General features: G+C 41.0%; 1 protein-coding gene across 3 annotated transcripts in view; it reads left to right on the top strand.

Moving 5' to 3' along the window:
• LOC119525839 (arylsulfatase H-like) overlaps nt 1–27,427 on the top strand; it is a 36,648-nt gene extending 9,221 nt beyond the window's left edge. For all 3 annotated transcript variants that reach the window (XM_037824642.1, XM_037824643.1, XM_037824644.1), the window contains exons 3-11: nt 1,441–1,581; nt 4,910–5,031; nt 6,594–6,716; nt 10,241–10,661; nt 13,071–13,207; nt 13,489–13,623; nt 21,592–21,754; nt 22,848–22,969; nt 26,334–27,427. In XM_037824642.1, the coding sequence (XP_037680570.1) occupies nt 1,441–1,581; nt 4,910–5,031; nt 6,594–6,716; nt 10,241–10,661; nt 13,071–13,207; nt 13,489–13,623; nt 21,592–21,754; nt 22,848–22,969; nt 26,334–26,698 (1,729 nt within the window). In that variant the 3' untranslated portion in view covers nt 26,699–27,427. The remainder of the gene's footprint in view (nt 1–1,440; nt 1,582–4,909; nt 5,032–6,593; nt 6,717–10,240; nt 10,662–13,070; nt 13,208–13,488; nt 13,624–21,591; nt 21,755–22,847; nt 22,970–26,333) is intronic.
• The last annotated feature ends 512 nt before the right edge of the window (nt 27,428–27,939 follow it).

Genomic DNA, 27,939 nt, shown 5'->3' with positions numbered 1-27,939 from the left:
GACCCTCATTAATAGGGGGATAAGATAAGCTGTTCCCTGGAACAGTTTCTTTCATGTAGTATAAGCTCCATAAATATTGGTGGTGCAAGCAGGAGGGTGTATATGCATATAAATTAATGGAAAGGTTTATTGTCTATGATTGTGTAACCAATGATTCCAAAATGTAGTGGCTTAAAAATAAACAATTATAATTGCACACATTGTCTGTGGGGCAGGGATTTGGAAGCGACTTAGGTGGGTCGTCTGGCTCAGCATTTCCCTTCAAGTTGCAGTTATCTGAAGTCTTCACGGGTGATGGCTGGAGGATTCGCTGCCATGGTGGTACCCTCACACTCCTGCCTACGAAATGTCACATTCCTGAATGAGCATCTCCCTTCAAGTTGTAGTTATCTGAAGGCTTGATGGGGGCTGGCGGATTTGCCTCCTTATGCTCCTGGCAAGTTAATGCTGGTTGTGGGCAGGAGACTTCCATTTCTCTCCCTGTAGACGTCTCCATTGGGCTGCCTTCCAACATGGCAGCTGGCTTTCCCCAGCCATCCAAGACAGCACAAGGTCTTTATCACCAAGCATCCGAAGTCACATATCACTATTTCCAGAACATCCTATTGGTCACAGAGATCAGTCCTTTGCATCATGGGAGGGTGTGATGGTTTGGGGGCTTTACATACCCCCAAAAAGCTCATGTTCTTAAAGCTAACCCATTCCTGTGGGTGTGGACCCATTGTAAGTAGGATCTGAAGTTGAGATGTGACTCACCTCATTCAGCATGGGTCTCAATCCTCTTACTGGAGTCCTTTATAAGAGGATAAAAGACAGAGAGAAGACAGAAAAAAAGCCCCCAGAGAAGCTGAACAAGAAGGACACACAGAAAACAGAGAGGAAGTCACTGAAGCCAGAAGTTGGAAGCAACGAAACCCAGGAGAGAAGGGAGAGACCAGCAGATGCCACCATGTTCCTGGCCAGGTGACAGAGGAGCTGAGGATCACTGGTAGCTGGACTTCGGAGAGAAAGCATCACCTGTTGATGCCTTGATTTGGACATTCTCATGGCCCCAGAACTGTAAACTTGTAAGTTAGTAAATCCCCATTGTAAAAGCGAACCCATTTCTGGTATATTGCATTTCATCAGCTTTAGCAAATTAAAACAGAAGGATCTTCAGAAGGGTGAATAGCAAACAAGAATCATTGGTGGCTGTCTTGAGAGCTATGCCCAAGGAATGCAATGGAAAATAAAGCAGTAAACTTGTAGCTAACATGTAAAATGAAAGCAATCTTTATCCCTCTGTGAATTGTGAGAATTCATTAGTGACCACACAAAGAATCATTGGAAATTAAATGTTGCAATACAGATATTCAGAGACACTGAAAAATAAGCCTACATTTTAAATGAATTCCCTTGGGAAATACCATGTTCTGTTTTATATTGTGCCTTTCTTTTCAGTAACTATTGGCTGAGAGTTCTAGTTTTATGCCTGAGTTTTCAGACAAGCCTGGAAATTCCCACTAAACCAAACATCGTACTGATCCTGGCAGATGACTTAGGAATTGGAGATGTCGGCTGCTATGGAAATACTACGTTACGGTAAGGGCCTATTTTGTAAACTCAAATGTGAGATTTCCTAAAATAGTAGGACTGGTTACCAAATGTTCCATAAACATGGTGCAAGAATAAGAATATAGAATCCATATATAATGCAAATGTTTACTCTTTTCCTTTAATTCCAATAAACCTGAGCTCTTTACAAGAAATATACAAACCACAAAAGAAATTCAGCTGGAGTTTGCCTCCTGCCCCTCCTTGGCTAAAGAGAAGATTCTGTTGCATGTCAACAGGGTCAGGAAAGAGAAACATGGAGTTTAAAAATTCCTAGCAATATTGACAGTTATGGGACTGATGGGGCAGTTACCTCACAGAGCTGGTATTTTGTAAGAGATTTTTGGTTCTCAATTTGTATGTGTGAATTTTGCTTTAAAGATTGATGGAGGTGTCACTTCAAATCTGAGAAAACATTAGTTCTCTGGCTTGCTTGTTTTACCAAATCCAAATATGAGTTTCAATTTTGGTGAGTTTCTTTGTGGTTAAGGGTATGCCACAATAAAGAAGTAATTAGACTTTCGGCGAATTCTGAGGCCTTTTGTGCTTATGGCACTTTCATTGCACATGTTCAAAGAGTCCAAAGAGAAGTACTTCAGCAGCGAATGGACACTTGGCTTCCATGACCTTCACCTTTACCAGCACATGCCCTTGACATTGACATAACCTTGGCTTTGGGTGAAAGCCTAGGGTTGATATTCTATTGAAGGAAATGTTCTTGAATGATTTTTTTAGAAGTCATTGCTAACTAGAGCCAAATAGACTGATGAGGATGCATTGAAAGTCTTCAGAATAATTTCTTTGAATGAATATATCAATTAAAGAAGCATTCACAGATTATGATAGATTCAAGGGTATTTTGAACTTTTTCAAATTAGAATATTCAAAAAGAATATTCATTTTGCTAATGAAAAATGCCAGAATGCATTTAGGGAACTTTGGACTTGGGAGATTTTTCTGAAAATTGGTAGCCTTTCAGTAACACATTAGAACTGTGATATTGATGCTTAAAATTTTAGAATTCTGGTAAGGTCAGGAGAGGAGTGCAAATTCTTAAGTCATCTGCAATGTTTAGCTACTAACAATTACTGATTGCAATAAAGAATATTTGATGTGGTTATTGAGGTCCAAGAATGTGCTGTGTTGATGATACCAACCAGAACGGCAACCTTCTTGGATTTTTGGTTGTAAGAAAGCTCCTAAATGTCCCTTTATGATGACAATTTCTGAGTAAACAGCTCAGGAACAGTGAAAAAGCCCCTGGAAGTGGAGATAGTAGGCCCAGATCTGAGCTAAGGGTTTTCCATCCATGAGAGGGAGGTTTGTCTTGCCTTATCCATAAGATGATATCCAGCTCTGAAGTCCTATGATTCCTACAAGGACTGGTAAATCCTGGGATGGGGTAGCAGGAAAACTACCTGTCCACTCTCCTCTCCATGGGACAAACCAGGAACACCACACAAATAGTCAACAGGCTCAGTGTCACCTTTCTATATTACTCTGGTTTGAAATTGTTGTTTGTTTGTCTTCAAATTTATATCCAACTAATGTTGTTGAGTCTTTTGTAGGTTTACTTTCACATCCATTGTCTTAAAAATCAAAACAACTTTGAGAAGTACTTGGTGGTATCCACATGTTGTAGAAATGGATTCTAACAGCCAAATAACTTACTCCCCTCACCCAGCCAACACGTCAGTAGGTGTTTAAACCAAGGTTTGTCAACTCTGAGATCCTTTCCTCAGGTGCTCGTTGACTGAGAACTATGCTTCATACAAAATGGGGCAGTGGATGCAATCCATCACAAAGAGGGGCAAAAGTTTTAGAGTCAAGTTTGCACCAATGTCCACGAGAAACTTCACCCTGAAAGGTGATGTAAGAGTTTTAGGAAAATTAGTCTGTTTTGGTTTACATTGAACAAACTTTAGTTTATAGTTGTCATCATATGGAAATTCTTCAAATGAGCACAGGATTAAACAAGGTTTGCCTTTTTAGGCATATTTTTTTCAACAAAAATTCAATACGTTATCTTTCCCATCATGGTTGAAGCTTCAGAAAGTTCATAAAGCAGATCATTTAACAAAGATGCATAAGGTTCTATCCATTTTCCCAGGGGCATCAAAATGCTTTGCTTTGTTCTTTTTTGAAATCCCCATTGTGCCAATATTTCCTGGGGATGATGTCTCCTATTGTTTGGCTGTCATGAGACATCCATATTTCTATTCATCAAATGCTTTTGGCCAAGAGCTCAGAGGTTCTCACACATCCTTTTATTTTATTTTTAATGCAATTTTATTGAGATATATTTACACACCATACAATCCATCCAAAGTATACAATCAGCGGCTCATATCATGTAGTTGTGCGTTTATCACTACAATCAATTTTTAAAACTTTCGTTACTCCAAAATAAAGAAAAAAAATAAAAATGAAAAAGAACATCCAACACATCCCATACCCCTTACCCCCAATTATATGTGTGTGTATGTATATGTATGTGTGTGTGTATATATATATATATATGTAGTCATTTTTTATTACTCATCTGCCCATACACTGGATAAAGGGAGTGTCAGTCACAAGGTTTTCACAATCACATGGTCACACAGTGTAAGCTATGTAGTTATACACTCATCATCAAGAATCAAGTCTGCTGGATTACAGTTCGACGGATTCAGGTATTTCCTTCTAACTATTTCAATATATTAGAAACTGAAAAGGAATACCTACATAATGCACAAGAATAATCTTAAGAATGACCTCTCTACTCTGTTTGAGATCTCTCATCCACTGAAACTTTATTTTGTTTCATTTCTCTTCCCTCTTTTGGTCAAGAAGGCTCTCTCAATCCCATGATGCCAGGTCCAGGCTTATCCTGGGAGTCCTGTCCCACATTGCCAGGGAGATTTATACCCCTGGGAGCCAACACATCCCTTTTAATGACTCAGCAACTCTGCATCTTTTTCAAGCATTGAGTTTTCCATTTGGAGTCAATTTTCTTTGCACTCACATCCTATGTTTGAAAACCCAACACTTGGCAAGAGACGTTAGCCAGAGGGTGGCTATAGACACTAAAAATGGGTGGGGAAGGATGTCTGATGGAGCAAGACTTTCAGACTGGCCAGTTCCATAGGGGAAAATTGATATAAAGACATCCCTGACTTCCCTCTTCAATCACATGACCGGTGACTCAGGTGATCAAGGGCTGCGTGGCCATGGGGTCCTGCTTTCTCCACACCACCCACCCCCTCCTTGGCCATGGGATCATTGTCTACCAGTCCCAGCTGTGCTTCTCACTTTTTGCACCTCTCTGTTTCAGGACCCCGAATATTGATCGACTTGCAAGGGAAGGTGTGCGTCTGACCCAGCATCTAGCTGCTGCTTCCGTCTGCACCCCGAGCCGGGCAGCCTTCTTAACGGGCAGATACCCCATCCGATCAGGTTTTTAAATACTTAATCTTATAATAATAAGACTATCAGTAAATGTAGCTGTTTCCCCTCCTTTGCTCAGACCTTACCATCCTCACAAGTGGGTTCAGAAGAAGGCTTGGATCTTGGGGTGGTATGTTCCTGGTGAATTGGGGTCCCCATGTTAGGTAGCCGAATTGGGACAGACCCCTCAATCTGCTCATCACACAGCTCATAGCAGTCATTTCCAATCTCATGGATGGCTCCTTCCATTGACGTATAGCAGGGCCACAAGATAACTAAATGCAACATGCTTCTTCACTTCATCAGCAAAGCTCACCATGTGCTGGGATTTGTCCTGTTCTTCACCTTCACAGTTTGCTCTCTGTGTTAGGATTTTTCCAGCCATAAGCAGCCGAAAACTCAAGACAGTGTCTGTATTAGTTTCCTATCGCTGCTATAACAAATACCATAAACTTATTGATTTAAAATACCACAATGTTATTTTCTTACAGTTTTGGAACAAGGTCAGAAGACTGAAACCAAGGTGATGGCAGGTTTCAGGGGAGAATCTGTTTTCTTGCCTTATCCAGCTTTTAGATATCACCTGCATTCATTGGCTCATGACCATTTCCTCCATCTTCACATCTCTCTCCACCTCTGCTTTCATTGTCACATCTCCTTCTCTGACTCTAACCCTCCTGCCTCCCTCTTATGAGGATGCTTGTGAACCCATTAGTCCCACCCAGTTACTCTAGGATAATCTCCCATCTCAGAATCCTTTAACTTAATCACACCTGAAAAGTCCCTGTTGCCACATAAAGCAGCATAATCACAAGTTTTTGGGATAGAGATGTTGTCCTCTTGGAGATGGCATTATCCAGCCTATGCAGTGTCTGAAGCAAAGAAACATAAATGGGGGATTGGGGACAGGTAGCTATTAGTCTGTGTAACTGAAATGCTCAGGTTTGGTTCTAGCACTGGGCATGGTTGGCTACCTGGAGATTCAAGGATGACCCACCTCTCCACCTTGGTCTGTCTTGGTTTGGCTTTGTTCCCAGGGAAAGCCCTTCCTCCATGGTGGTGGATGGTCACCAGCTAATAAAGGGTTATTTATTTGCCTACTTAAAGTCATGGGGGAAAGGTGAGCTTATCCACTCTGTGACCTGATCCTCAGAATCAAGTCCCTTAGAATAAACTGGGGTGCATGCACCTCTATCCACTACTCTCTGTGGCCCCAAGCCTCCCACTTACTGTCCATGGCTTAGTTCCACCCAAACCCCATGGCCCAGGAGTGGAGACCAGGAGGTTCCAAAGAAACCAGTCATTGCCGTAGAAAGGGAAATTGACCTCTGGGTGGGTACAGGCAATGGATTCCCCTCAATGTTTCCCCTGGGATCTTCTGTCTACAATGCCCATCACTGAAAACAAAAATAAAAACGCTGGTATGGAGCACTGAACAAGGTTCTACAATTAAAAAAAAAAAAGATACCTTGGGTTATCTGTTTTTATGCCAAAGCCTAGACATGTAAAGGAAGATGAGCTAGAGTTTAGAGCTTTCATTTCACATTGTTTCCCTTTGTTGCTACATTCAGGGATGGCGTCGGAAACTGAAGCCCAAGTGTTACTTTGGACAGCTGCCTCTGGGGGACTGCCTCCCAATGAAACCACCTTCGCCAAGATACTGCAACGGCAAGGCTATGCCACAGGGCTGGTGGGTAGGTACCCAACTGCTATGGTTACTATTTGCCATTGCATTCCAAATATACGCTAGCAAAGGGAGTTATTACCAACCCCCCACTCAAACATGACTAGGGCAAGTGATACCATGGTGGAAAGAGCATTTAGAAACTTCTGAAAGTTATATAAAGAGTGGGTACATGCATTCTTTTTAAAAAACAGTTTTATTGGGATATAGTCACAAACCCTACAATCATCTGCAGTGTACAGTCAATTGTTCACAGTACCATCATATAGTTGTGCGTTCATCACCACAATCAATTTTTGAACATTTTCCTTACTCCAAAAAATAAAAAAAAGTAAAAATAAAAGTAAAAACAAATACCTAAAATGAAGAATTGCTTTTAAAGAAAGATTTTTTAAAGTGCAGAGAGGGGCATGGGAAATTATTCAGAGACTTTTAGTGCTTAGCTAATTTTGCTGATTTTTTAAAACACAGTTTTATTGAGATATATTCACATACCCTACAATCATCCACAGTGTACAGTCAGTTATTCACAGTGCCATCATATAGTTGTGCATTCATCACCAGAATCAATTCTTGAACATTTTCCTTACTCCAAAAGAAATAAAAATAAAAGTAAAAAAGAATATCTAAAACATTCGTCCCCCATCCCATCCCATTCTTCATTTAGTTCTTGTACATGCATTCTTACTGAAAAGAAATTGATCCCAATGGATGTCTTCCAGTGGATTACTCCTGAATTGTAACATGGGGTATTTATATATCAGTACTTAAAATTGTGATAGTTTAATTAAACTTTGAATGTCAATCTAAGGAACAAAACACTATTGGATTGTAAAACAATGTAGCTTATAAGGGGTGACAGTGTGATTGTGAAAACCTTGTGGATCACACTCCCTTTATCCAGTGTATGAATAGATGAGTAGAAAAATGGGGACAAAACCTAAATGAAAAATAGGGTGGTATAGAGGGGTGATTTGGGTGTTCTTTTTTTATTCTTATTCTGATTCTTTCTGGTGTAAGGAAAATGTTCAAAAATAGATTGGGGTGATGAATGCACAGCTATATGATGGTACCATGAACAGTTGACTGTACACCATGGATGATTGTATGATGGTATGTCAATATATCTCAATAAAACTGAATTTAAAAAAAAAACACTATTGGATCTATACCAGTATGTCATCAAGTCACCAATTAGACTGATGTTCTAGGCATTTAAATGGAATTATGCAACTATAACCTGTATAAAAATTAACTAAAAATATAGAATTCCAACACAAAGACATAAAAAACTAGTGTGTAGGAAAAAAAGGTGCCCAAAGTTTATATCTCCAATGAAAATGTGCTGATCTAATACTCCATTCATTTGATTTATAAAGTTTGAAAGTATTTGCTTGGCTTCATCAGATCACCTAATATGTTTCCAGGGCTATACTAGAATTATAAAGAATAGCAAAAGTGTAGAAGAAATGTCCCCTGCCCTTAAGAAGCTTCAGGTTCCAAGAAAATAACATGGAAGGGTCAGAGCCCCGAGGCTGACCTAGTGCATCTTAAAAGGCTGCAGAAACTGGCAGCAGCCTTTTGAGTTTTCTTGGGAGGAAGTTTTCTTGGGAGATTGCACCTAAGATCGTAAAGGATCAATGGACAAGGCATTGAAGTAGATGAGCTGGAATGCTCTTGAAAATTGAGGAAACAACATGAGCAAATGAGAGGCTGTCCAGATTCAGGAGAGCTCAGGGAAAGCAGCTTTTCTCTGGGAACAGTAAGATGTAACTTTGGCAGGAGAAGAGTGGTGATTAAAAGGGGCCTTGGCTTGCTTCCAAGCCAACAAGTTCTGGTTTAAATTAGGAAGTCACCGGGTGCTTTGAGCAGCTGAAGGATAGAAGGGGATAAGGCTAGTGTGATACCTGGGAGGCAGAGAGAGTTTTCCTGATACAGTGAGTGGCTTGTAGAAGTGATGCCAGTTGGAGAAAATGAGCGTGTGGTATAAAGCAGCAACTGTGGACACAGAAAGCATCAAGTTCTGAATTTTAAAGTTGAAAACATGACTCTCATGAAAAGATAAAGTGACTTATCAATGAGGGACTAGCAGGATGATGAATGTGGCAAAAAGGAGTTTAGGAGAGTATAGAATTGCATTGTACTGAAAACAAGTTTTGTAGTGGTTAAAGAATATATCATCTATGAGAGAAAGAATGTTCGTAGGAGATTGCAAAGTTAGATACAAAATGGGTTAATGTTCTACAGACGATAAAACCATAATCTTGTGGTAGCTTTCCTATGAGACTTCATTCATTTGCAATATACAGGTCTTCTTCTACAGGCTAAATCTAACTTCTTATCTGAATTCATAGTAAATATTAAGTCAAATCAAGGCACTTCCTGAGAGCAGTGTTTCTCAAAGTGTGGTCCCCAGGTCAGCAAGCTCCATCATCACCTAGGGACTTGTTAGAGATGCAAATTCTCGCGGTCACTCCAGGTTTGCTGAACTTCTAGGATCTCTGACGTGGGGCCTTAAGTCTGTCTTTTCATAAGCCCACAGGTGATTTTGATACCCACTCAAAGTTTGATGGACACTGCCCTAAAAAAACCATCATCCTTGACTGTTAAACAATCATCCCCTATGATGCATGAAAGGCATGCAGTCATCATTTTGCTTTTTCCCCCCATGTTGGGTAATTCTTCTTAATAAAGATAAAATCTAAAAGAGATTATGATGAGAGGCAGGGGGAATTTAAATATGCTTGTGTAAAGGACGTGATGAGGAAAGAATTGAATGTCAGGATGTCTCCAATTGTAGGAACAGTAGTGGGGGAGTTTCAAATGGATTCCACCAGAGGTAGAAAATCCATCCTAGCATCCTTAAGGAAAAAGAAAAGGCAGTCTTTTAATTCCATAAAAAGTTACTGAGCCTAGGGCATAATGTTAGAAAACCATCTTCCATTTTTGGACAGGTGTCCTTTCAGACCCTCAGGATCTTCCTCTGTAAAGGAAGACAATGGTTGATATCCATCTCAGAAAGATGTCAGAAAGTGCAAGTGCCACAATGCATGTGAAATGGCTTGCAAAAATAAAAACTGATCACATATCATGCAAATGGAAAGGTAACCACTACTCTGAGTCCCGACTCCCCTTATAATATAAATCAGATACTAAATCAGTTGCATGTTTATGCTGAGAATCAGTGTGGACCCCATTGACCAAGATGAACATATTTCACATAAAGAGTCAAATGAGTAGAATAAGATGTTTAATGTGTTTTTTTTTAAATGGAACCCTAAACCACGAGCTTTTGCCCATTGCAACGCAGTGTGCACATCTTCCTGCTAACTTTGCTCGGTTAGTGGCTAGCGATCTATGGCTCGCCATAACCAGAACTTCCGCAAGCCACCCAACGGAATCAGAGAACTTTGTCGGAAGCTCATCAAACATCCTATCATCGTTCCTCATGTAGCAAAGGATTTTCTTGGCTTAACCATTTGATAAACACCATTCAAATGTTTTGTCTCCTTCAACTCTTCCTTCCGTGCCCAGGGAAGTGGCATCTGGGCGTGAGCTGTGAAACCCGCGGTGACCACTGCCATCACCCTCTCAACCACGGATTTGACTATTTCTACGGCATGCCTCTGACGTTGCTCCTCGACTGTGGAACCAGGCACAGTCAGATATGCCGAGCCCAGAGAGCTGAGCATTGGTTTTACACACGGATGCTAAGCCTTCTGCTGCTCCTCCTGACCCTTGGCAAGCTCGTGCGTATTCTCCCCATCCCGTGGAAGGTCATCACCTGCTTTGCCGTTTGCGTGCTCCTCTATTTCATCTCCTGGTACTCCAGCTACGGATGTTTGAGGCACTGGAACTGCATCCTGATGAGAAACCACCAAGCGTGTGAGCAGTCGATGGCGTTAGAGAGAACCACCCATCTCATCCTGAGGGAAGCGCTGTCATTTATTGAAAGGTAGCAACCGACACCATGAATTCTGATTATTATTTGGGAAAGCAGAGAAGGAACCTCAGAGAATGTTTCATTTTCTTTTCTCTTTGTTTTTACTTAGACAAGACAACTCTTCATCGGTGTTTTCCAGTTGACAGCCATTAAGATGCGATTGATTTAAGATACACCCTAATTTCAGAGAGCTTAGAAACTTTTTTTTGCCACGATGGTGACACTTTTTTTTATAAACACCTGGAAATTTTCAGTCTTTCCCACACGTCTTCTCAAGACAGCTCATGTGGGAGGGAGGTCCTGGGAGGGTGAGAATATTGGGAAAATGCTTTCCTACAATGCCTCATGTTTCTTTCCATTAGAATGAAATTCAGTGAATGTAATCCCTCATCTCTCCACCTTTTACTCACTCCAGGGAGAGTGAAGGCACTTCTTTGATTGGTAAAATTGAGAAGAATAAGCTGGGCTTGCTTGGCTCAACAATCCTGTCCACTTGAGAAACCAGAATGCCCATAGATAGCAAGTTTTCTGTACTGTGAGTTTAATCATAAAGTTTCTGCCCTTGTCAGAGAAAGCCTGAAGTGGTTCAGCATTTTCTGTAAGCTGGTGTGTATGTTTGTCTAGTTTTGATGTTCAGTGAGCAAGCTCATTTGGCTCTCAATCTAGGCTATATCCTTCAATCTAGCTTATATCAGTATAAAAGTGAGATTTCACCTTCCATCTACCTCTCTTACATTATTTTTCAATAGTCTCAGAATTCAGGTGAGAAATAAGAAGCTATTTAGTGCTTAATCTACACTCAAAATATTTCATTTCTTTCTTCTCAGTGAGCCATTTTATTTCTGATTGTAGTTCTTTGCATGATACCAAACACAACTAATATTCACCTGGCTTGATTCTGTCTGAATGGTCCCTGACGCATCTTGGAAATTGACTGATGAAAACATAGGAACATCCTGGATCATTCAAACTTCATCAGAGTCTAGAGTTGCCATTTGGATCAGTCATTTCCACCAACTGATGATGTTAGAAAACCTTCTTCCATTTCTGGACAGGTGTCCTTTCAGACCCTCAGGATCTTCCTCTGTAAAGGAAGGCAATAGTTGAGCATGGTTTTTCTTAAGAATAACAGAAAATATAATGGCATGCATGCTTCTAGATTCAAAATTATGAACTATTTTTTTTCCTAATTTGAAAAAATCCCATCTTGTATTTTTAAAATGATTTTTTTTTTAAAAAAAAAGATTATCTTCAAGTGTACATCATATCACCTGGAGGTGCAGATGGCAATAGGTAGATAATTACATTTTAAAATAATACAAGATGTGTTTACCAAAAAGATACTCAAATCTGCTCTTCTAAATTATTTTTTCCTGTAAAATTGTGCATTTATTTCTTAAAGAGGAATTATATGTACTATGTTCTTTGAAATTCAGAGGTTCAGAAGCAAGCATAGTGAAATATCTCCATTCTCAGCCACACATTCGCCATTCCAGAGGCAACACATTTATCAGTTTCATGAGAATATTACAAGAGATACTTTATGCATAATTAAGCAATTACATATAAATATCCTTCCCTACTCCCAATGTTATTTTTAAAGTGTTAACGCTGTTGGGGATTCTTTAATGTGCTTGGTAATTCTGTATCATTTTTGCTCATAATTTGTTTGAAAGTTTACCATTGAATTGGATTCACAGATACCTTGAATCTGAAGTTCAAGTAAATATGTTGAAACTGTAGTCATTTTTTTCTGTAGAAATAATCTGCAAAAAAGTTGCAATTTCTTTAATGATGACATTCTTGTGCCAACATCACATGAAGAAATGTGCAGGTATCATTCAATAAAAGGCATTCCCTCCTCACGGAGTACTTTTTTTTTTCCACACTGGTGCATTTTCCCAATCATACACCTCCTCCTAAGCTATGCATCCTCATAGAAAGGAATGCTCAGTTCCCACAATTTGTGGTGTGTTCTGCCAGCTCGATTGACATTCATTTTTCATAAGTTGCTTATAATTTCAGAGCCTCATGTCAAGAAGATATTAGGAAGCATGAGGATAGAGATCCCAAGAAATGGGTTTTAAGAGTATTGAACTATTTAACCACCTGGATAATTTACCGTTAATGTCTATCCAAGTATTGAACTTGGTCCATTTTCTTGCAGATGCTGTCTCCTTGAGTTCACTCGAGTAATCAAACTCCAGGAATCTATACATACAGACACAAAGAGGAAAGGGTTTTGCAATTAGATTTGACCTATTATCATTGGATCTTAAGAATCTTCCAAGAAAAAAGTAACCTATTTAAGAATACATATGTTCTAGCTGAAGTTCTTTTAGAGAAAGTGGTTTCCAGCTTGCTAAAACCATTTTTTAAATAGAATGCTTAATGATCTTATGTCTGGATTCTCCTTTTCAGAAACAAGCAGAGACCTTTCCTCTTTTTCCTTTCACTTTTGCAAGTTCACGCGCCTCTTCCAACAACAGACAACTTTCTCGGGAGAAGCCGACATGGCTTATATGGAGATAATGTGGAGGAAATGGACTGGATTGTGGGTGAGTTCCCCCAAATGCCACCAAACTCAACATGCATCTTCAGTGAAGCTCATCAAACTCAACATGCTAAACTGTTAGATCGACACTGAACAGCTTCTGAAAACCATTAGCTTGCAGGTCAGCAGGAAAGCAAACATGTCCAGTCCAGTTTGTTGAATGCAACATTCAACCCTTTGTGGACATATAAATAAAGATACAAAGGAATGCTATTGCCCAACACAGTTCCACAATTGACCCTCCTGGCTGCCCTCTTCACTTTATTCCTTGATTTCCTTCTGTAGGCAAAGTTCTCGATATCCTTGACAGGGAAGGCTTGACCAAGGACACACTTGTGTATTTTGCCTCGGATCATGGCGCGTTTTTGGAGGCTAGTTTAGAAGACACGCTACTTGGGGGCTGGAATGGAATCTACAAAGGTAGGGGAATTCCACAGTGCTTTAATGAAAAACCTGTTTTGGAATATTTGCCACAGGAATTCCTTTTTTTTTTTTAGTTTAAATATGTAATATACCCTAAGATAAATGGATGTCTGGGTTTGAGCAGATGATCTGATTTTCACAAAAGGAGAAGACTGTGGATCTTATACAGAAAGGGGTGAGTTGTAAGAGGACCTTGGGCAGAATTTTAAAACAGACCATGAGCAGTTATTTTGGGAACTTTTATCTGGAAAAAGCACTAATGACCTCATGTTCTCTAATTTCCCCCAGAGCACTATTTCCTTTTATGGTAGGCTTCCCAGGCTGGTAGATGGGAGGCATGTCACACATGTAGCATTTGACAGCCTTTGTGAGGAAATCCATGTGAACAAGATGAGTAGATATGGTTTGTGCAAGGGAACAGTAAACATTTATAAAGGTTTGCACAATTATACAAAAGTGCTAATGTTGCCATCCTGGTTGAGACTTTCTTGGAAGTGTGTTACTGGGTTGTGCTTGTGTCCTTCTTCGGTTCAGCATTTTCAAGAGCTTATGTTCTTTATATCAAAATAATAATATATGCTCAAATTTAAATCTTTCAAAAGCCTTATCATTAAAAAGGGTATTTTTGTGTTCCTAGCTTTTTCTGACACCCTGCCCCCCTCAACTACCCTGACCCAACTCAACCCCAAGAGACAGCTCCTTACACATTAGCCATTGGCTTCCTACCATGCACGATGATGACTCTCTTTTCCTTTATCCTCTCTTCCCTTCCCCCCAAATCCATATGTACTTAGATCAAATTTTTAACTTAACTCCATATTCAAAGATTTTGTCTTTCTGACTACTTAAATAATGTCCGCTCCTTACAAAAGTGGTTTTCCTTGATTTTATATCTTTCCTTGTAAAACATTTTGTTTTTCCTGGAGGTTAATAATAAATTTTTTGGTCTTCTGTGACTGCTCCCCTCTCCCCCAACCCAGTTGAGCTGCCCCATTCTTTCAAACCGCCCTGTATATTCCCTCCCCATGTAATTTTCCCCATGATCAGGCATGTCAGATCATCAACCTGTTCCTTTTTATTTTTATTAAACCTTTTTCGATCTGGACTGTGGCTCCCAGCCTGGATATCCCCCAGTATCTTCATCCTAGAGACAACTTTCACTGCTTTATTACCTTCTTTCCTGAATCCATAGCTTCTTTTTTCCTGGTTCCTTGCTGTTTTAAGTGGAGACCATCTTTCAATCTCTTTCCAGTAAAGGATGAATCTGAGGTAATTATTTTTAGATTCTCCACATCTGGAAATGCTGTGGCTCTACTCTCACACTTGACTGATGGTTTGGCCAGATATCGATTTCTCCATAGAGAATACTTCTCCAAATTTTGCAGGCATTGACAGCCATTACTTCTGGCTTCAAATAGGCAGTGAAAAGTTGAATGATGTCCTGCTTCCCAGGACTTTGTATGTTACATCCCTTGTCTTTCTGCAAACTTTGAGGGTCTTCTCCAAGAGTTCAGTAATCTCACTATGTAGACCCTTCTTTTCAGCCTTTCCCCCTCAACCAGGGACTCAGTGGCCCTTTCAACCTGGAAAATGGTGTCTTTTATAAATTGTCTCCAAATCATCCCCTCTGATTTCTCCATTCTCTCTTTTAGGAATTAGTCTGATTTTAGAGCTACTTCTAGACTCATGCTCCAATTTTCCCATTCAATCCCTTTCTCATTTTGTTCTCCTTTCTGGGAGATTTTGTTGACTTTCATAAACATTAAAAATAGTAATAATTCTAATTTCTAAGAGAGCTCACAAATTGTTCCATTTTTAGAGAATCTTGTCACTATCTCACTGAGAATAAGAAGTATGTATTTTTAAAGCTTTCCTCTTCTCCCCAGTTATTTCTTTTCTGTCTTTTAAGTCAATGGCTTTAGTTTCTCCAGGGAAGAATTTTTCCCATCTCCTGAAGACGGATGGAGGAAGGGTGTGTGGTATCACATTTGACAATGCAGAATTCTATGGAATCACCCAGTTTTCCACCCAGCATCTTCCCTGGCTCTCACTCATGCTGCTAAAACCTTCTTCATTTGCTGTCTCTGAAAATCCCTTTCCTGTGTCCTGTTAGGGAGGCAATGAGGAGGCATGTGACTATGTGGGTATAGGGCCACTGTGGCTATACTTGTTTCTTACGCAGCCTTGCCAACCATCACATGATATTCTCTACTGTATATCTCTCCTCCAATATTTGTGGTTCCTAAATGTTCTAGAGCCCTTTCAGGGTTTTATGAGAAAAATTGGCTGGAATACTCTACGCATAGGATTATATGATTATATACATATATATATATAGTGTGTGTGTATATATATACACATATACATATATACATATATGTATTTTTTCTTCTTATCATCTTAATGACTAGAGACTACTTGCCTTAACATTAATTAATATTTAAATAAACATATACAGAAATAGTTGAATAAACACACACATATATAGATATACATATATATATTTTTCTTCTTATCATCTTAATAACTAGGGAATACTTACCTTAACATTAATTAATATTTAAATAAATATATACAGCAATAGTTGAATTAGTTAAATAAACATACACATATATAGATATACATATATATATATTTTCCTTCTTATCATCTTAATAACTAGGGAATACTTACCTTAATGTTAATTAATATTTAAATAAACATATACAGAAATAGTTGAATTAGTTAAAGATACACATATATACATATATATATATATATTTTTTTTCTTCTTATTTTAATAACTAGGGAATTCTTGCCTTAACATTAATTAATACTTAAATAAACATACACAGCATTAGTTGAATGTGTACAAATTTAGCAGTATGGTATGGTTTCTAAGATAAGCCAATTCAATATTAGGTTTCAATGATCAATATTTGTTAGACAACTGAGAGAATGGGGGGCATAAGTTCAATTCTTTTTTTCACTGGCTAGGCAATGGCGTTCAGTGCTTCATGTCACATTTTAAGAGAGATATTAAAAATTAGACTTCGTCCTCAGACCTGGACTGGTTGTCAAGCCAATGTATGGGGGATGGTTGAGGAACACAGAGAAGAGGGATTTTGGAGATTAACCCTTCATCCTTTCCCAATGCCATTCACATGGCACCTACCACAGGCAAACGTGTGCTAAAATACAAGCTGAGTGAAGATCCAGGCTTTGGGGAGGAAAAGTGGAGTGAGCTAAACTGCATCCCCATCAAGACAGATCTGGGTCCTAACTGTGAGTTCCTGCAAAGGTGGCCTTATTTGGAAATAGGGTCTTTGAAGATGTGATCGCGTTAAGATGAGGCCAAAGTTGCTTAGCGTGGGCTCTCAAGCCAATGACTGGAGCCCTCAAAAGAAGAGGAAATTTGGACACAAACAGACAGATGCAGAGGGAGGAAAGCCATGTGAAGACAGAGGCAGAGAGTGTCGTGATCAAGACACAAACCAAGGGACGCCCAGGACAGCCCGCAAACACCAGGAGCTGGAAGATGCAGCCTCTGGAGCAGCATAACCCTGCCCACAGCTTGATGTCGGACTTTTTGCCTTCAGAATGTCAGAGAATACATTTCTTTCATTTTAAGACACCCAGTTTGTGGAGCCGCAGGAAACCCATACAAGGAAGGCTAAAGCCATTTTGGCTGGCTTTGAAGAACACATGAGAACCGATTCAAGAAATCCAGAGAGATGACGTCAGATCAATTCAGGATCAAGCTCTCTGTAAATTGAGGTTTCCATCCCCAGGATGGAATATCAGCAGGGCCTGTGAATTTTCTATTGCTCATGAGACTCAAATAATGGCTGGCTGGTTAAATCCCCCAGGGCATTTGCTAGAGGAAAATGTCTGGAGTAGATGGTGTAAAAGTCCTTTGGAAAACCCCAAGGTTCTATGAGTCCACAAAAGGAGAAAGGGTGGATATAGAATATCAATAGCAACTATACAAATATCCAGATATTCAGATGTCTGTTCCTAGAGTGGCCAAACCCCTGCCTCGAAGATGACTCCTGCCGGGAGATTGTTGAACAGAAAATGAGAGGAAATACAGCTTCCAAGATGCAGGGTCCCAACCAAGCAAGATGGTAGTGCCTACCAAGCTAGCAAACCATGAGCTGGAAATGAATGCACACCACCTGAAAAGCAAAGGACACACGTTGGCTCTTGACAAAAGGGACAAACACATCAAAACATCTAGACTTGCTTATTTCCCTCAAAGTTTCAAAATCTAAGAAATCTGGAACTCCTGAAATCGTCAACCAAATTCAAACTCAAATGAATATCCCTGATAATAATATGGGCTGGATTATTCCAGAAGGTCAGTGTTTTACTGTAGGAAATGATGTAATGTGAATTTGCAAATCAGAGAGATGGAAGGTTCCGGATGCTTTATTATTATTATAATTATTAAACTAATAAAAGGTTCTCAGATGTCCCCAAAGGGGCATTTGCATTCACATTGCATATATTTAGCAAATCTGTTCTTGGGTATTTGGGCAATTCACTCAACTTGCAGAAGCAAAGAGAAGCCAAGTGTCTGAAAACACTTTCCTTCATCACTGGGAGCTAGACTAGTCAAGATGAACATCTGTTGTCCTAAAACTGGTCCTAAGGTTCATTTCTTGGTGGAATTCATCCTCTCCTTATTCGCCCTTGCTCCTGACAAGAAGAGACAGGTGATATGGAGTCCTAATCCCTCAGTACTTGAGTACCTACAATGGTGGAATGAAACCCAGGGACCAGTTGATTCAATTTGTTGTATTGCAAAGGACAACTGCAGAATTTAGCTGGAGGGTTCATGTCTTTGAAACGATATCCTTGGATATGGTTGATTCTGGGTTTGTGACTGTTTAAATTTTAGAGTTTTGGGTGTTTTCCATTTACTTTGAGATGTTTTCTCAACTGTCGTTTTTCCAAGCTTTAAGGAGGGACCACAGTGAGGAGATCCTTGGAAGGAACCAAGCCCTTGGGGATGCTGTCTCATCCACCTCCCTGTTCTTGACTCTCCTTGGAAAAAGAAATGTCACCTTGCACTCTGCCCCCTCCCAGTATATGGAGGTGGTAGTATATGGAGGTGTGTAAGGAGGAGAAAGCCAGAAGTGATGACTGTCTGCTGGAGGCACCACCTTTCCAACCTGTAGCCCACTGACTTAATTTGCCACAGCTGCTATGACAAATACCACACACTGGTTTTGGCTAAACAACAGGAACTCATGGACTCATGGTTTTGAGGCTAGAAGAAGTCCAAAATCAAGATCTCACCAAGGCTTGCTTTCTCCTGGAGTCTGTAGCATTCTGGTGTACTTGGAGTTCCTTGGCTTGGAACTCTCCCTCCCATCACGTGGACTGTCCTCTCCTTTCTGGCTTTTGTAACATTCAGGTTCTCATTATAAGGCCTCCAGTAGTCCAGATTAAGCCCCACCTTGGTGTTGGTGGCCACATCTAAATAGGACCTTCGAAGACCCTATTTACAAATAAGTCCACAGCATGGCCCACTTTAACAGATTCAAAGATCCTATGCACAAATGGGTACAGATTAAGACTCTGTCTTTCCTGGGGGCATGATGTAACCTACCACCCTCCATATACTAAACACTGGGCTGTTGCAGGATGAAGGAAGAAGCAAACAGGTTGGGAAACCCTTGGATGTCGTGAGGGGAAACCAAGGCTGCCAGGTAGCCACAATGCACAGTGGACATGTTTCCACCAAAGTATCACAAAGGGCTTGCTGGGGCTTGCATGGGGAAAGAAGAACACAGAGCAGGGTGATTCTGCCCTCCCCCCCAGAGCACATTGGAACATCTGCAGACATTTTTGGTTTCCATATCTGAGGATGCTCCTGGCATCTAGTAGGTGGAGGCCACAAGGGCTGTTCAACATCCTACAGTGTCCAGGATGGCCCCTGTGACAAAGAACAACCCAGCCCCAAATGACAGTGAGGGCAAGGTTTAGTATCTATCTCTCTATCTCTCTATCTATCTCTCTATCTCTCTATCTCTCTATCTCTCTATCTACCTACCCATCCATCCATCCATCCATCCATCTATCCATATAACCATCCATCCATCAATCTCTATCCATCTATCTAATCTATCTATATCTATCTATCTATCTATCTATCTATCTATCTATCTACCTATCTATCTATCCATTCATCCATCAATCAATGCATGTAACTATCCATCCATCCATCTCTATCTATGTATCTATCTATCCATTCATCTATTTTCCATATAACTATCCATCCATATCTGTCTATCCACCTATCTATCTATTGTCTAACTATCCATCCATCCATCGATCAATATCTATCTATCCACCTATCTATCCATATAACTCTCCATCCATCCATCTCTATCTAAGTATCTACCTATCTATTCATTCATCTATCTTCCATATTACTATCCATCCATATCTATATATCTATCCACCTATTTATCTATCTATCCATCGAATTATCCATGCGTCTATCAATCTCTATCCATCTATCTATCCACCTATCTATCTAGATAACTGTCCATCCATCCATCCATCAACCTCTATGTATCTATGTATCTATCTATCCATCAATCAATGCACTTAACTATCCATCCATCCATCCAACTCTATATATCTATGTATCTATCTATTCATTCATCTATTTCCATATAACTATCCATCCATATCTATCTATTCACCTATTTATCTATCTATCCATCTAACTATCCATCCATCTATCAATCTCTATCAGTCTGTCTATCCACCTATCTATCCACATAACTATCCATGCATCCATTAATCTCTATCTATCTATTCATCCATCTATTTATCCATATAACTATCCATTCGTATCTATCTATCTACCTATCTATCTACCTATCTATCTATCTATCTACCTATCTATCTATCTATCTATCTATTGTCTATTATCTATCTTTGGCAGTGGTCTGCAATTGGAGGGTATTTTGCTCCCTAGGGGTCACTTGGCAATGTTTGAAGTGATTTTCTGGGTCACAACTCAGAAGGGGGCTACTAACATCTAATGTGTGGAGACTGGGAATGCTGCTCCACACCCTACAATGACCATGGTGTCCCCACCACAAATAACAACTCCACCCAAATATCAATAATCCTGAGGTGGGAAACCATGAAATAAAGTGTATGCATGGAGATCTTCTTTGGAGAGCTGCAGAATTTTAAAATCAGCTTTAGTATAATTGTGATTTCTTGTTTTGTTTTCTGTCAAATAAGTCAACTTTAAATCTCTCAGTGGCTGAGAGATTCCAAATGGAGTCGAGAGGTCACTCTGGTGGACATTCTTATGCACTATATAGATAACACCTCTTAGGCTTTAATGTATTGGAATAGCTAGAAGTAAATACCTGAAACTACCAAACTCCAGCACAGCAGTCTGGACTCCTGAAGACAATTATATAATAATGTAGATTACAAGGGGTGACAGTATGATTGTGAAGACCTTGTGGATCACACCCCCTTTATCTAGTGTATGGATGAGTGGAGGAATGGGGATAAAAACTAAAGGACAAATGGGGTGGGATGGGGGGATGATTTGGGTGTTTTTTTTTTCACTTTTATTTTTTATTCTTGTTCTGGTTCTTTCTGATGTAAGGAAAATGTTCAGAGATAGATTGTGGTGATGAACGCATAACTATGTTATCATACTGTGGACAGTGGATTGTATATCATGGATGATTGTATGGTGTGTGAATGTATTTCAATAAAACTGAATTTAATAAAAAAAAAAAAAAAGACATTGCCAAAAAAAAAAAAAAAAAAACCTCTGATACTAATGCAACAATCCACACCATTATATCCTCAAAACTTGATTTTTTTTACAGTGATGTATTACAGGATCATTAAGATTTCTACCAACTTAAATACCCTGTGACAATATATCCAAAAAGTGACTTAAATTATTTTTGCTGATGACTGTTTTTATTCAAGGTGGAAAAGGCATGGGAGGCTGGGAAGGTGGGATCCGCGTCCCAGGAATATTCTGGTGGCCTGGGGTGCTGCCGGCTGGCCGAGTGATCGATGAGCCCACAAGCCTGATGGACGTCTACCCCACCGTGGTCCAGCTGGGAGGTGGCCAGGTGCCCCGGGACAGGTACTTGTGAGATAAGTTCACCAGTCTCCCAATCTCTGAGAGTTGTCCTATCATTTTTTAACAGATAGAAGGAAAAAAAAAAAAAAGAATGTTAGAATTTTTTTTTTAAACCCTCTTTCTCCAATACAGTGGAAAAGCATAATTTATAATGCTGGTGGATATTTAACAGAATTGCCTGTGAAGTCAAGAATGAGGAAATGATACCATCTCTCAACCACTGCATCATATAGAAGTTTTAGCTAAAACAACACAATGACAAAGAGAAAAGTTATAAGAACGGGAAAGGAATTAGAAAAACCAGAATATCACTCAGAAATGATATGGCCACATAAGTATCCAAGAGAATCTATAGACACAATATTAAAACTATCAAGAGAATTTAGCAAGATTATTGAATACAAGATCAATAGATAAAGATAATCAACATTGACATGCAAGACCAAACGGTCAAACCTGTAATTCTGAAGAGACCATTTATAATAGGCAAATAAACTCGAATGTTCTTGGAAGGAAGTTATCAAATAATAGGCAAAACTTTTAAAGAGAAATTTTAAAGCTTTTATCATAAAAATGAGATTGTCATATTCATCAACAGAAGACTCAGTATTGTAAGGATGATACTTCCCTCTTAATTAATCTATAAATTCAATGTAATTGCAATCTACACCCATATGCAGATGCTCTACTCCACACCCATATATATGTTTTATATATGGATAAAACAGATGCTCACAGGCAGATATTCAAATGCATACAAAAGAGTCAAGAGCCAAGAATAGCCTCAACAATCTGAAGAATGAAGGTTTATGGAAACATAGCCATGAAACTTTGTGGTATTGGTTCAGGAATAGATAGGCAAATGGAATAAGTTGGAGAGCCTGAGAGAAAGGGGTTTTGAATCTAACAGAAGTGGTGTTATGGAAGACAGCCCCTAGTTCAAAAATGATTGAGGATTTCCAAATGGAGACAGCAGAGCTCTCAGTCTGAGCAGGGTCCTTGTGACCACTCAGCATGCACGTGACCACTCAGCATGCACGTCCATGCGGTGGCTGTGCTCTTGTGACCGGAGCATCCCTTTGCTCTCTCTCCCCAGGGTGATCGACGGGCGGGATCTGATGCCCCTCCTGCGGGGCCATGTGCCCCACTCGGGGCACGAGTTCCTGTTCCACTACTGTGGCTCACGGATGCATGCCGCTCGCTGGTACCAGCGGGAGAGTGAGTGTCTTCTTTTCCATCCCCCTTCTCTTGCCTCCGTGGACATCTAGGCAGCAGGGTAGCCTTCCACCTCAACAGGGAGGAGATGGGGGGGATGGGGGTGGCGGGATGGCTTGGGGGATGCCATCTGGTGGCATTTCCATGGGACCACAGAGGGTGCCAAGTTCAGTAGGATGCTTGGATTCCTACGGGTGCCATGTTGGTTCCCATTGGCTGATCCCAACATCGAGACAAACTCTTGAAAGCATTTGTGTCACTGCTGGGATTAACTGGGAGGGTCAGTTTAGATTCTAGAATGTTCACTTTGGCAATTCTGGTGATTTAAGGGAAACAACAGAAGAGAGACCATTTCAAATTGGAATATTCCAAAAATATCAGATTATAAGGCTGCTGTTTTCTCCCATTCTTTATGCATTTATAAGCATCACAAAATAAGGGTAAACTGATATTTTCTACTGGGGTTATTTAATAATCCCACTAAACCTGGTTATTTGTCTACTGTCTGACCAGAAACACCCAAAACAAATGGGTGGGGCATAGGGTAAATTCTATGTTTAACATATTAGGAACCACCAAACTTTTAAGTTCATTTTTAAGGCATTAGTTGCATAAGACTGAATTTCCTTTTAGAAATAGTCTTGATTTATACTTCTACCAGTGTTGTAATGGAGAGCCTGCCTCTCTGTGCCCTTGCTACCTTGAGGTATTGCTGTCTTTTTATATTTTTTCCAATTTCCTCAGGACAAGTTAAGAAGGACATCTCATAAGACTACATTTTGGATTAATCCTACTACTTTATCAGTCATTTCTGTTCTTCTCTCATGAATTGCTTTTGCTTACTCCTTGTTCATTTATCTTTGGGCATGTTTTTCTCTTCTTCTTGGATTTTCCATTCTTTCCATGCTAGAGTTTCTCAAAAGTTAGCATGCATAAGAATCACCCAAGTTGAGTGTTGAAATGCTGGATTCCAGAAAACCAAGAAGATATATTTACTCTAGGAACTAGGTCCTGAGAACTCAGGAGGCTCACCTGTGGTTGATTCACCACCTCCATTCTGTGTAGCCAAAAACCTTTTTGCACTTTTTTTTAGTATTCTGGATAAGTGAGGTTGGTGGGAGACAGAGTCCAGATAACCAAGGCATCAAGTTTACCCTGATTAGTAGGTTCTGAGGAAGGCTGGGGAGGCTGTCATATGGTTGATTCACCACCTCCATTCTGAGCAGCTAAAACTCTCTTTGCACTTCTTTTAATATTCTGGATAAGTGAGGTCAGTAGAGATAGGTTCCAGATAACTGAGGCATCATGTTTACCCTGATTAGTAGGTTTGGAGGAAGGCTGGGGAGTCTTACCCATGATTAATTCACCACCTCTATTCTGAGCAGCCAAACTCTTGGAATTTCTGCTCATTCTTGCCATGTACTGGATAAGTGAGGTTGCTGGGGCTTGGCCCCAGATAATGGAGAGGTTGCATTTACCCTGAATTGAGTCAACAGGCATTCATTGCTGCCTTGTGTGGATGTGGACATGAGAATGTCAGTCAGAACAGGGCAGAGGCACAGCCCTGACACTGCCTGAGTGGAGGAGATGAGTGTCCATGGGCTTTTGTTTCAGACCAGGAATTGCTATTGGAGGGGAAGGAACCCAGGGGAAACCTGTAGGGCAAAGCAGAGCAGAAGAAGCACTACAGACCCTGCCCTAGTTCTCAGAGGACAAACAAACCAGCAGGGGAAGTGCTTGAGGGGCAACTTGTGTAGACTTGGGTCCATGATTCATAGCTCTTGGATGGGTGGCTTCCTTACTGAGAAATTAGCTGATTTCAAGGCAATGAGAGATTGGGTTCACTAATCAAAAGCAGTCAATCCAACATTTTTCAACTACCCACACTTGCTTGATGTGCTAGAATCACCAAGATGCTTTGTGTACAATCAAGACTCATCATTTGCAGCAGTTATGTTCTATAAAGTCTCCATGAACACTGAATTACTGAATCCTGAGACATTGCTCCCAGTACAAATGCAGGGACGAGCTCCTGCAGCCTCTGGCCACAACATTTTCATCAACCAGTCAACACATCACCTTGTTTTATGTGTGCTTGTGTTTAAAGGCACCTGGTTTAAAATATGCTGCTGGTTCATTAAGGTTTGCTCATGGTCAATGGCACTAAAACTCGTGCCCGAACAGAGCCGATCTAACACACATATTTCTACATAAGGCTCACGGCAGTCGACTTGTGCTTAGGGACACTGGACAGCACTTCAGCACTGCACTTGGGGGCCGTTGTAAACAGCAAAATTATTCACAGGAAGCACAAAATTGCAAAAAATGTGGCACTAAATGGACCATGAAAAGATCACTCATTTACAGCATGAGGGTTGAAATGAGAAGACAGAGCTTTGCCTTGTTCAGTCTCAGCTGGTAACGTGCACTGGGAGAACACCCATGTCCACAACCAGTCACAAAAGGGTGTGAGCATTGATTTTGGTGTTACCAGTGAATTTTGTCAAGTGGGTGTATTTGCAAATACAGACCCTGCAAATAATGAGGATCCACTCTACTTACATGGATCAGCACAAAAGTCATGGTATGTGCTGCAAGCAACTGCACAGTGTTCTCCAGGCTGCATGAGGTCAGATGCAGTAGCAGCTCCAGGGAAGGCTGACAAGAGAGACCCAGAAGGGACCACGGGGTGTTCCAGGCTGCAGGGAGCCAGTTAGGCTGGCCTAGATGAGGAGATAAGGCAAGGGTGTGTCTTAGTTTGCCCAGCTGCTATGACAAGTAGCACACAACGGGTTGGCTTAAGCAACAAGCATTTATTCACTTATGGTTTTGCAGCCTAAAAGTCCAAAAGCAAGATATCAGCAAGGCTGTACTTTCTCTTGGGGTTGGCAGTCCTTTGTCAACCTGTGTGCGTTTCTCTGGTTCACTATGTCCTAATTTCTTCTGCTTATAAAAAAACCCGGTCATATGGATTAAGTTCCATCCTGATTCAGTTGAGCTGCTTCTAAAAATAGGATTTTCTAAGAGTCTATTCAGAAAAGAGGTCATACCTTTACTGATGCGACAGCTTCAAACATGGGTTAAGATTAAGAACATGTGTTTTTATTGGGGTGCATGCTTCAATCTACCACAGGGAGGTCTGCCCGTATTTGGGGGTGATTCCAGCAGCTCAACTTTGCAGCTCCCATCCAAAGTGTGGTTTGTCCACAGCATCACAGAACTTACCTGGAAGGGGCTGGTGCAAAATGCACAGCCCCATACGTGCAGCACCCCAAGCTGCTTCATTCTACCTGGATCTTGGGGGATACGCCCGCAAGGTCCACTCTGGAAGCTTGTTGCTCAGAGGCTGCTCGGGTTCCTCTCCCAGGTGGCCAGATCTGGAAGGCTCATTTCGAGACGCCCACCTTCCTGGAGGGCTCTGTGAGCTGCTACGTGGACAGTGCCATGTGCCCTTGCTATGGAAGCATGACCCGCCACGATCCACCATTGCTCTTTGAGCTCTCTGCTGACCCCTCAGAAGCCAAGCCCCTGTCCCCCAGCTCGGAGCCCTCCTTCCACGCTGTGGTCAGCCGCATCAAGGAAGCCACCCAGGAGCACCGGAAGACCCTCACCCCCGTTCCCCAGCAGCTCTCAGGCTCCAGCAACACGTGGAACCCATGGCCACAGCCGTGCTGTGGCACCTTTCCATTCTGCAGCTGCCAGGAGAGCCCCCTCCCTCATGCTGAGCTGTGAAGGTGGCAGGGGGCAGCCAGAGGAGGAGCAGAGAGGGGGACACAGGGGTCCCCAGCCTCTGATGCCTGCCTACTCATACATGCCCTCACTGTCATAGCTCCCTGGGGCTGCTGAAGCAACATACTGCCAACTGGGAGCCTTGACACAACAGACATTCATTGTCTGATGGTTCTGGAGCCAGAAGTCCAACATCAAGTGTAAGCACGGTCGTGCTCCCTTTGGAGGCTCCAGGGAGATTCCTCCCTGCCTCTCCCAGCTCCTGGTGGCTCCAGGTGCTCTTCGCTTGTGGCTGCATCGCTCCAAGCTCTGCCTCCATCTTCACATGGGCTTTTCTCTCTGTATCTTTTCTCTTCTTATAAAGACCCCAGACAATGGTGGATTAGAGCTCACCCTCATCCAAAAGGATCTCACCTCAATCCCATCTTCAAAGACCCTATTTCCAAATAATGTTACATGCACAGGACAATGATCAGGACTTGAATGTATCTTTTGGGGGAAACCTGTCCCCCCAAATGCAACCCATGACACTTAACAATTGTCCTCCTTTTTCCAGCTACAATTTTGGCCACAAGGTCTTCCCAAATGGTTGCGTTCCATCCTCTTGTATAAGAAGACATGAAATTTTCTTTTCTTTTTTTTGCTAATTTCTCTTGGGACCTTGGCACAGAAAAAAACTCAAGAACCAACAAATGAAACAAAATATTAAAAATTTCCAAAATAATCAAATTATCCAGTTGTAGGTTATTGACAATCCAAGGGAAAAGTAGAGGAAAGTGAGATGGTTGGAAACAAGTTGTGATACATGAGGGGAAAGGGGGCAGAAAATAAGCCTTTCAATAGCTGGAGAGGAGTGAGCTGTGTGGGTCCCCCAGGCTCCCCTCACTGGTGTCATCACACACACACACACACACACACACACACACACACACACGCGCGCGCGCGCGCGCGCACGCTTGTGCTTCTGTCTGCCTCCCATCCCGTTTTTCCCTCTCCCCCTCTGCTGATATGATTCAATTAAATCAAGGGTCCTAGTTCCTATTGTGCCTGGGGCAGAAGACTCCCCACCCAGCCTCACGATTATTTCCTGGGTCAAGGAAATCCCCAGTTGAAGCAAATAACTAGAGAACCACTTTAAAAGAAAGCTTGGTGTCAGAGTTTATGTATATAGCATTCACTGAAGTATAGAGCAAAGGTGTTTTCAGGTATTTTTAACTTAGAATAAAAAACGGGGCATCTTTTTA

The sequence above is a fragment of the Choloepus didactylus genome (assembly GCF_015220235.1).
Source record: "Choloepus didactylus isolate mChoDid1 chromosome X unlocalized genomic scaffold, mChoDid1.pri SUPER_X_unloc1, whole genome shotgun sequence".
In the NCBI taxonomy this organism is placed as follows: Eukaryota; Metazoa; Chordata; class Mammalia; order Pilosa; family Megalonychidae; genus Choloepus; species Choloepus didactylus.
The sequence above is the reverse complement of the archived record's forward strand: the minus strand, read 5'-3'. Positions and strand labels throughout refer to the sequence as shown.